This window comes from Dipodomys spectabilis, unplaced genomic scaffold, assembly GCF_019054845.1.
Source record: "Dipodomys spectabilis isolate Male_0828 unplaced genomic scaffold, ASM1905484v1 ptg000173l, whole genome shotgun sequence".
Lineage (NCBI taxonomy): Eukaryota > Metazoa > Chordata > Mammalia > Rodentia > Heteromyidae > Dipodomys > Dipodomys spectabilis.
Genome location: NW_024870850.1, coordinates 3,327,152 through 3,337,029, shown reverse-complemented (window position 1 = coordinate 3,337,029; position 9,878 = coordinate 3,327,152). Strand labels below are relative to the sequence as shown.

The window sequence follows — 9,878 nt, the reverse complement described above, 5'->3', positions numbered from 1 at the left end:
TTTCTAGCCAGGCACTGGTGCCTCATGCCTGGAATCCTAGCTATTCAGGAGGCTGATATCTGAGGACCATGGTTTGAAACCAGCCTGGGCAGGAAAGTCTGTGAGATTATCTCCACTAAACTACCAAAAAAAGGCTGGAAGTAGAGCTGTGGCTCAAGTGGCAGAGCACTAGTTGTGAGCAAAAGAAGCTCAGGGACAGTACCCAGGCTCTGAGTTCAAGTCCCAGGCACCAAAAAAATTTCTTAATTCATATAAACTATTAAGGAATAACAATGAAAGATCTTGCATGCTCTTTCTGAAGAAGTGTGAGGTGTTCTGAGTCATTTTGTAGGATCAGAATGCAAAGTTAGGATGGGGTTGGCAGTGGTTGTTGAAACTCTCAAGTTCTCATAGAGCCTTCAAATCTTCAAATTTTGCCTGTTTTCCCCTTGAGTCAACTCTATCTCTTAAACCTTTCACACAGTTCTTTTCAGATCTCACAAGAATAATGTAGCACTTGGGGGCAAAAATGCAGCCTAGGAGCCCTGCACTGGAGGCCAAGATGGAGAAGATCTCCACAGCCACCATGACCTTCCCCTTGGCACTGTGGTAGACAGGCAGGAAGGTGAGCCACACACTGCAGAACACCAGCATGCTGAAGGTCAGGAACTTGGCTTCATTGAAGGTGTCAGGCAGGTTTCTGGCCAGAAAAGCCACAGTGAAGCTGGCCAGGGCCAGGGCACCCAGGTATCCCAGAACACAATAGAAGGCAGTGAGGGAGCCCTTGTTGCACAGGATGATGATGTGACCATGTTCAGAGTGTGCATCTGTGTCCACAAAGGGAGGAGAGGTTCCCAGCCAGACTCCACAAAAAGTCACTTGGATCAAGGTACAGATGGGGATGATGAAGTTGGGAGCCCCTGATACCAGCAGCCACCTCATCCTTCTCCCTGGAGAAGTGGCCTTGAAGGCCAGAACCACAGTCACTGTTTTGGCCAAGACAGTAGAAACAGCCACAGTGAACACAACCCCAAATGCTGTCTGCTGCAGGATACAGGTGGCTGTGCTGGGTTGGCCAATGTAGGGTAAGGAACAGAGGAAACAGAAGATGAGGGAGATGAGCAAGATGTAGCTGAGATCCCGGTTATTGGCCTTGACAATGGGGGTGTCTCGGTGCTTTATGAAGATCCCAAGAACAACAACTGTGAGGACAGAGAAGCCCAGGGCTGTGCAGACCAGAGTCTTCCCCAAGTTGTCTTCATGAGCCAGAAATGTTACGACTTTTTCAATGCAGTGTATTCGCTCTATGTTGGCATACTGGTGATCTGGACACTTCATACACTGGTCCATGTCTGCAGAGAGAAGTGGAATGTCATTCTTCCTGGTTCAGGAATCCTCCTTAATTCCCAGGGCCCTAAAATCAGTGTGTCAGAGAAGCTCTGCTGCGCCTCCCTCATTGTTCAGTAGAAAGTGAATGAAAGAATAATGTGCATGGAAGAGTTGCTAATTCACACTGTCTCTATTATTTATGGTTTTGGCTACAGGTGTGTTTTTAATGTCTTGTATTTATGTAATGTCATTTTTCTTTCTTTTTTTTTTTTAAAAAAAAACTGTGTTTATTGTCTTTTATTTTTTGGTACTGGGGATTGAACCCAGGACATTGTACTTGGTAGTCTACATCCCAGCTCATCATTTTTACTACCTTACTAAAAGAAAACATTCTTCTAAAAACATTCCAGAGGCTATAGGAAAATACCATAGACAGAGTAGTTGGCAAAGCACATGTTTCTTGTTAGTGTGTGTGTGTGTGTGTGTGTGTGTGTGTGTGTGTTGGTCCTGAACTCAGAGGCTGGATGCCGTCCCTGAGCTTCTTTAGCAGTTAATTAAAGAAAATAGTCTCACAGACTTTCCTGTCCAGGCTGGCTTCAAACTGTGATTCTCAGATCTCAGCTTCCTGAGTAGCTAGGATTACAGGTGTGAGCCACCAGCACCTGCCTTAGCAACATATCTGGAAGGAGGTTGAAGTTCCTGAACCAGAGCCACCAGCATTTGCTAGAATGAATAAACCAGGAACGGCTGGAGATCAGCTACAGTCTACTGTGAGCAATGAGGGGAAAGTACAGAAGCTTCAGTAAAGAGTAGGCAGAATGATAGGACAATAGAATATATGGGAAGGTGAAAATGAGGTACTAAAAGGCAACCCCAGGGGGTGAATTGGTCAGCTTTATAAAGAATCAGATGGTTCCAGCCATTGTGTTGTAGGGCTTGAACTCAGGGCCTGGGCACTGACCCTCAGCTCTTTTGTGTAAGACTAGCACTGTACCACTTGAGCCACAGTGCCACTTCCGGCTTTTTTGAGTAGTTTATTGGAAATAAGAGTCTCATGGGGACTTTTCGGCCTGGTCTGGCTTTGAACCATGATCCTCAGATTTCAGCCTGGCTTACTTCCAGTTTTTGAGTGTTTAGAGATAAGAGTCTCACAGGGACTTTTCTGCCAGGGCTGACTTTGAACCAAGATCCTCAGATCTCAGCCTCTGGAGCAGCTAGGATTATAGGTGTGAGCCACTGGTGCCCAGTGCTGTATAGAGGGATTACACTTACATAAGCATTATATGAATGTTTGGGTTGTGTTTACTATTTCTGTCAAAATGTTATTGGGATTGTTGATGATGGGAGAGAGAGAAGATGCACAGTGGGAAAGAATAGAAAGAATACAAAGGTAAAGAAAATTCTAGAACAATGACAAGGGGGCACAGAATAAAGGAAGTACTCTCGAAGAAAGTGGTCAAAACAACAAAAAAGGGAAAAACCAAACAATAACTACCATAGACCAACAAGAATACCACAAAAACTATAAGTCAAAGTATGCATTTTAAGGCATAGATGCGTGTTAATTCTAGGAAGGGCTATTATTTATTATAACAATGATGTGGTTAAATGAGGAAAGGAATACATGAATCCACAGTTCTCATGCACGTTTTCAAGGATCCTTTCATGGATGAGAGAAATAATGAGGAGTGGAGAGTTGGCACGCACCCACCTGTCCCATTGGAAATCTCATTCTCGGGACACAGGGTGCAATCGAAACAGCAGGCAGCCTTTCCTTCCTGGGGGGATTTCCTGAATCCAGGGCTGCAACTTGCGCTGCACACACAGTGAGGGGTCTGAGGACAAGCAACATGTGTTGGTAGTAGCAGACGGTAGTTTTGTATAACCCTCCAGAAACTACCGAACCTCAGAGCATTAGAACACTAAGAAATGGTTGATATGTGTTTTATTCAAATAATGGAGCGGATACCAGGTAGGCCATGCAATGTGACCTATGAACTCTTCTTATCATATGGGTGAATAAATGTGTTCCTTTTGTGGCCAGCCCAGGCAGGAAAGTCCATGAGACTCTTATCTCCAATTAACCCACAGAAAACTGGAAGTGGCTCTGTGCTTAAAATGCCGAGTGCCAGGCTTGAGCGATAAACTTCAGGGACAGTGCTCAGGCCCTGAGTGCAAGCCCCACAACTGACCAAAAACCCCCAAACAAACATGTGCTCCTTTCCCAACCATCAGTGAGTAAGGAAGAAAATCTTAGAAGACAGAAGTGAGTCACTATAGTTCATGTGTGGCCCATTTCTGAGTTGTGCAGAGGCCCTCAACCATTTGGAGAGAGCTTTTCAGAGAAAAGCATCACAATTTCTTCCAACTCACCTGGGAGAATCCTGTGGCCCAATCTATCATGTTCTCAGATAGAGATAACTGGTATTCAGGTGGAAAGTGTGGGGAAAAATTTCCTACTTTCACCTTAAGATGAAGACCTTCTGGGAAATTCCAGAAATTGAGAATGTCAACCTCAGAGCTGACTTTTTCTTTCTGAGTCATATCAACTTCATGGCCAGCAGAATTGCGAAATTTGACGTTCTTCAAGATGGGGTGCAGCTAAAAAAGACCACTGTTATAGGATGAAAGTTCACCCAGTATTAAGTCTGAGCAGCATTAGCAGGAGATGCCTGCCCTGTCTTAACTCTTTTCTTCTCAATGAAACTTGATTACAGACACAGATGGAACTAAGCAAGGAAGAGCAGATGGACAATGAAGATAACTTATACATTTCATCTTAGGAGAAAAGATTCCCCAAACAAACACACTTAAATGATCAGTGGCTATTGTAGTCCAATTCCACACCATTTCTAATTTTCCTTTTCTACAAGAGCCCATCAGTAAAATGAGTTTTTCTTGCAGGACTAGGCAAGATCACTGTGAGAACCAGTAGTGAATGTGCTCACACACTGTAGGCATGCATAAAGGGTTAGTTTCAAGGGTGAACAAATTCTGCAGTGCATAGATGCTATGTCAAAAATGAACTATACAAATTGTGGGTGGGGATGGGAGAGGAAAACGGGGAGAGAGTGAGGGAATGAGGTGACGTCCAAAAAGAAATACGCTCATTACTTGATTTATGAAATTTTAATCCTCCCTGTATATCACCTGTATAATAAGAACAACAACAATATCAATAATAAAACATATTAAAAAACAGTTAAATTTTTCAGTGTGAATCAAGAACATCAGGGGGAAAGGCTGGTGTTTTCCTAAGGAAAACTTCATGTAGTCAGGAAGCTGATGTCCTCCATAACTTGTACTGATGATGACTCAAAAATCTGTTTTCCATGAATGGACATCTTACTTCACTCAGATACATATACTTCCTAAGTAGGAAGGGTAGTTGAGAAATAGTGTTTGGGAGAAAGAATCTTACCCTACTTGATCTTTTCAGCTGTTAACTGTCTTGGAACCCCATCTTGACAAGACTACTCAGTATTAAATGGAAGAAACAGTACCTGCCAGGGGGGAAAGCCTGTGCTCCCATTTTTCAGTGGCTGTGTTTCTACTTGTTGAACAAGCATCTCATGCAGGGCATGGGCCACAGCATACACAGCGTTGTAGATATTGTGACTCTCTTCACTCATGGCCACGTCAAAATGATACCATGGTAACAATTCCAAGGAGCCTTGAGATGAACAGTTCTTCAAAATTTTGCAGTCAGACTCTGAGACTGGACAATTATAAAACATCCACCACAACCAAGAAAGATAGATATCATCTGGATATTTAGAAGGGTTTACTGTCTGGGCAAAGGTTTTGAACTCAGAAATCTCACCATGATGGTGGGAGAAAACGAGAGTTCCATGGAATGAGTCAAAGAGGAAATGTTTCTTGGTGGTGCTAGTATCTAACCGTGAAGTGGTGAGCCAGATTTTCTGTGTGAATAAATGCCGCCATCTATTGAAGATCAGGTTAAAGGAAGAGTCGATGTCAGCATAAATGATAACAAGTTTTGCTGAGGAAGCTATGAAATTGCTTTGAAACATTTCAACTTCTTTGAAACTTGAAAGGCCTGGTCCTGCAATCAGATTCACAAATTCTATACAGATTTTGTTTCTTTTCATTTCTGCCCTCAACTCAGAGAGAAACTGAAAACCTTTCTCATCATCGGAGATGAGCAACCCCACCCAGTTCCAGCTGAAATGAACCATCAAGGAGACCATGGCGAGGGCCAGGGGTGAGTCCTTGGAAGCCATCTGGTAGAGAGAAGAAAACTGCCTCTTGTCACTCAGAACTGGATCAAAAGGCCCAAAGGTCAGCTAAAGGCAAAGAATACAAGGAAGCACATCATGAGCATTCTATGAAATAACTAATGAGACTCAGAATTGTAGAAAAGCTCCTTCTGGGATTCTACCTCTTCCGCCTCCCTAAGGACGTATGGCTTCTCTGCCACTTTGCCCATTCTTAGAATTAAGGACAACATAGTTTGACACTTGTTGAACCCCACTGTCCTCCTTTCAATTTGTTTACACATCTCAGGTTGTCAGCCTTGGAGATCTGGTTTCCCATGAGCCCCTCACCCTGACTCTCACCTGAGGGAATTTGTAGAGGTCCAGCAGTGTGCCAAATTGGAAAGATGCTGCCCGAAATGATCCTGTAAGTACTGCTACGGACTTGTGTTCTTTCCTACAGTTATAATTAGGGGTGTTCTCATTCAAACCAGACAGCCAAGTGACAGAATTCTTCAACACCAGGTGCTCATGATAGAAGATTTTATAGAGGTCAAATCCCAGGGATGTGTTGGGCAGAAGGTTGGAGTTCATGTTGATCTCCTCAATGGCAAAACGAAATGCCAGAATATACTGGTAGTTACTGGACTGAAACCTGCATGACCAACATGATTGTCTTGAAATCTAACCAAAAGGCTATTCTTGACTGAATGATTCTTCTAAATAAAATAACAGTTTTAAAAGTGTGCCTCTAGAATAGGAGAAACATTAGAATTCAAAGGTATAGGTAGACACTTTTTTGAAAAGAGTCCCAAGGGCACAACAGATAGGAGAGAGACTTGACAAATGGGATTACAACAAAATAAAAATTTTTTCACAGCAAAGGACATAGTTACTAAACTAGAAAGGCAGCCAACAGACGAGGAGAAGATCTTTACCAGTAATATACCATACAAAGGCCTAATATCCAAAATATACAAGGAGCTCAAGAAACTAACCCTTCCTGAAGCTAAGAAACCAATCACTAAATGGGCAAGGGAGTTAAGGAGAGACTTCTTTTTAGGAAATGCTCATCATCCCTGGTCATGAAGGAATTGCAAATCAAAACAACTCTGAGGCTCCATCTCACTCGTGTTAGATTGGCAACATTGTGAATTTGAACAACAACAGATGTTGGCAGGGATCTGGGGAAAAAGGAACCCTATTGCACTGTTGATGGGAATGTCAACTAGTACAACCATGCTAGATAGCAGTCTGAAGGTTCCTCAAAAAGCTAAACATACATTTTCCCTACAACTCAGCCACACCATTTCTGGGCATCCACTCAGAACATCACAGGCCAGAATATGATAAAAAAAACACTTGAACATCCACTATTTGTTTTTCACATGCACTACTGTGAACATGCGCTATTCACAATAGCCAAGTTGTGAAAACAGCCCAGACACCCTACAATAGATGGGTGGATCCAAAGAAATGTGGTGCCTGTACAAAATGGAATTTTATACAGCTTTAGAAAGAATATTATATCATTTGCAGGAAAATGGATGGACCTACAATAAATCTTATTAAGTAAGGGGAGCTAAGCTCAGAGAGACAAACACCATGTGTTTTCATGGAAGCTAGATCTAACATACACTGGGACATGATAAATTATATAGGTCTCTAGGCATTCATACACAGTGAGATCAAAGGAGAAACTCTTAAGAGGGGAATACAAAGGCACAATGCCTATGTGCCTCTGATCATACAAAATAATATTTATTTAAATTAATTCCAGGAAATGGAAAGAAGAGGTTTTTTTTTCTTTTTTCTTTTATTTTTGTTGGTTGTGGGGCCTGAACTCTGATCCTGGGCGCTGTCCCTCAGCTCTTCAGCTCAAGGCGAGTGCTCTACCACTTGAGTCACAGCGTCACTTCCAGTTTTCTGGTGGTTTATTGGAGATAAGAGTCTCATGGACTTTCCTGCCCAGTGTGGCTTTGAACCATAACCCTCAGATCTCAGCCTCCTGAGTAGGTAGGATTACAGGCATGAGCCACCTGCATCCGGCAATTTTTTTCTGTTTAATTAGAGATAAGAGTCTCTCTCAGGGATTTTTCTCCCAAGGCTGATTTTGAATTGTGACTCTCAGAACTGAGCTTCCTGAATAGCTAGCATTGTGGGTAAGAACTGGTACCTGGTGCCTCCTCTACTTCTAATGGAGTGATCACTGCTGAACGCAGCATGGACTCAGAAAGCTGGTTGTAACACGCACTCACAAATGTGCTTTGGTTGGAAATGCCAATCAAAAGCCAGATGCCATAGCACTCCCCAGAAGGAAGGTGTGGCACATGTTAAACTAAAGAGAGGACCTGAGGGCCATGCTGTGCTACAAAGGCCAGCTGTCAACACTCTCTGTGCTGCAGAGGGAAGCCACAGATGAACACATTTGCTGAACTCCAGGCCAGACTCTGCAAACAGGAGGCAAACCAGCTATGTGCTGGGGATAGAACCAGAGCTGAGAGACAAGGGCCAACAGAATCAATCAGGATCCCGTCCTTGGCCTTCTTTTCTCTGAGTGGTAGACACAAACAAAATCCCAAAGGAAATCTGCTTGCTAAGAAGTCATTGGCTGAGTTAAAAAACTAAAGAACATGAAAACGACATCCCTCAAACAGATACACTAAGGGCAATGCGGAAAAACAAGAAATAGGAAAAGCCAATGAAATATGACCCTTTCAAAAGCCTGAAAGTGAGCCAGATACAGCGGCCCATGCGTATTATAATTCCAGCTATTTGGGAGGCAGAGGCAGGAGAGTTGTATGCTTGAGGCTCACATGGGCAAAGTTAGCAATATTCAAATCAAAGAAAGATGAGAAATGCTGGGTGCACGGCTCATGTGGTAGCATGCTTTCACAGTCTGCACAAGGCCTGGATTCACACCTAAGAACTCAAACAGCCCATAAGGCCACAAATCCAGACACACAGGAGTGTAATGACAGACAAAAAATCCAAAAGTCTGGTTTTAGAAAATGATCATGGAAGCTCAAAGGGAATAAATGAAAAAAAAATTAAGTGAAGTGAGGAAATTTGGTTTAAGACTTTGGATGAAAAAAACAGAAGCATAGATAAAAAAATTTCAGTGAGTTGCAAAAAACCAAAACCAAACCAAACCAAACAAAAAACAAAAGAAAGACCAGAAAACACACTCCCCATGTCTCATTATAGACAACAGACTATAGAACATAGAAAAATGATTAAAAGTACAAAATAAAACACCAACTTGGACAGAGGCAAACCCATCAGGATTACATCAGATCTATTAGCACTAATCCTAAAATATTGAAAAGCAAGAGCATAATGTAAATAACTTCCAAGGAAGAATAATCTATCACCCATACTTCCCTTAGAATTTGATGGGGAAATGAAGAGATCCCATGATAACAATAAACGAATGATTCCAGAACACTTGAAGCTAGAAATGCAGAGGACAAGAATCTTACAGACAGCTGAGGAAGGAAGACTCTAGATATCCCAAACACCAGAGAGCAGGTAAGACTGAATTTCATGAATGGAACAGATAAAAACATGACAGAAAGGGAAGAAGCAAAGATGTTCAGCGTGGTAACCAGCAAACTCCCAGGATAAATGTGGGGCAGAGAGAATAAGTACTAGATTCCTCTGTACATCACCTTGACAATAAAAAAAAGAGAAAAAGAAAAAGTAAACACTGGAACCAATCATAAAAATAACACAAAATGACAGGAAATCAGTCAACACCTCTCAATAATAACCAGTGTCATATAAATAATAATCAGTGTTATCTCCCACTAAAAGATGCAGTGACTGAAAAAAGAAATTTAACTGTTTTTTGTCCACACTGAGGGCATGTGAATGTACACATGCACTGAAGAGTGGTGTAACAAACTTTACAAAAACAGCACGATTGGGCATAAAGGGACAGCGAGGCCCAGACACAACAGTTGTGGTGATTTTGCTACTACACTCACTGTGTCAGAGAGATGATTCAGGAAAAAAAAAATGAATAGAAAGCTTAAAGATTGCAAGGTGTTAGTGGCTCACATCTGGAATCCTAGCTACTCAGGAGGCTGAGATCAGAGGATCACAGTTCAAAGTCAGCCTGGGCAGCAAAGTCCGGGAGACTCTTATCTCCAAAAGCGGAAGTGGCGCTGTGGCTTAAGTGGTAGAGCACTTGCCTTGAGCTGAAGAGCTGAGGGACAGTGCCCAGACCCAGAATTCAAGCCCCCCAACTGACAAAAAAAAAAAAAAGAAAGAAAAAGAAAAACAAAAAGCTTAAAGCTTAAAGATTTAGATGATCCAAATATTGAATGTACTCAGGGGACATCTACAAAC

General features: G+C 42.3%; 1 protein-coding gene across 1 annotated transcript; it reads right to left on the bottom strand.

The window, feature by feature from the left end:
- Nucleotides 1–387: 387 nt before the first annotated feature.
- LOC122119914 (vomeronasal type-2 receptor 116-like) lies at nucleotides 388–6,134 on the bottom strand. Its single transcript, XM_042693967.1, has 5 exons — nucleotides 5,889–6,134; nucleotides 4,812–5,615; nucleotides 3,682–3,909; nucleotides 3,020–3,143; nucleotides 388–1,331 (listed from the first exon to the last, which is right to left on the bottom strand). The coding sequence occupies exons 1-5, from the start codon at nucleotides 6,117–6,119 to the stop codon at nucleotides 388–390; spliced, it is 2,331 nt and encodes a 776-aa protein (XP_042549901.1). The 5' UTR covers nucleotides 6,120–6,134.
- Between the last annotated feature and the right edge of the window lie 3,744 nt (nucleotides 6,135–9,878).

What these genes read in the sequence shown, in the direction of transcription:
- LOC122119914 (XM_042693967.1), bottom strand. Translation starts at nt 6,119, where the DNA reads ATGAACTCCAACCTTCTGCCCAACACATCCCTGGGATTTGACCTCTAT. An exon ending in ACCTCTACAAATTCCCTCAG is followed by an intron (nt 5,616 to 5,888) that starts GTGAGAGTCAGG and finishes CTTTGCCTTTAG; the next exon opens with CTGACCTTTGGGCCTTTTGA. An exon ending in TGAGATTTCCAATGGGACAG is followed by an intron (nt 1,332 to 3,019) that starts GTGGGTGCGTGC and finishes TTCTCTCTGCAG; the next exon opens with ACATGGACCAGTGTATGAAG.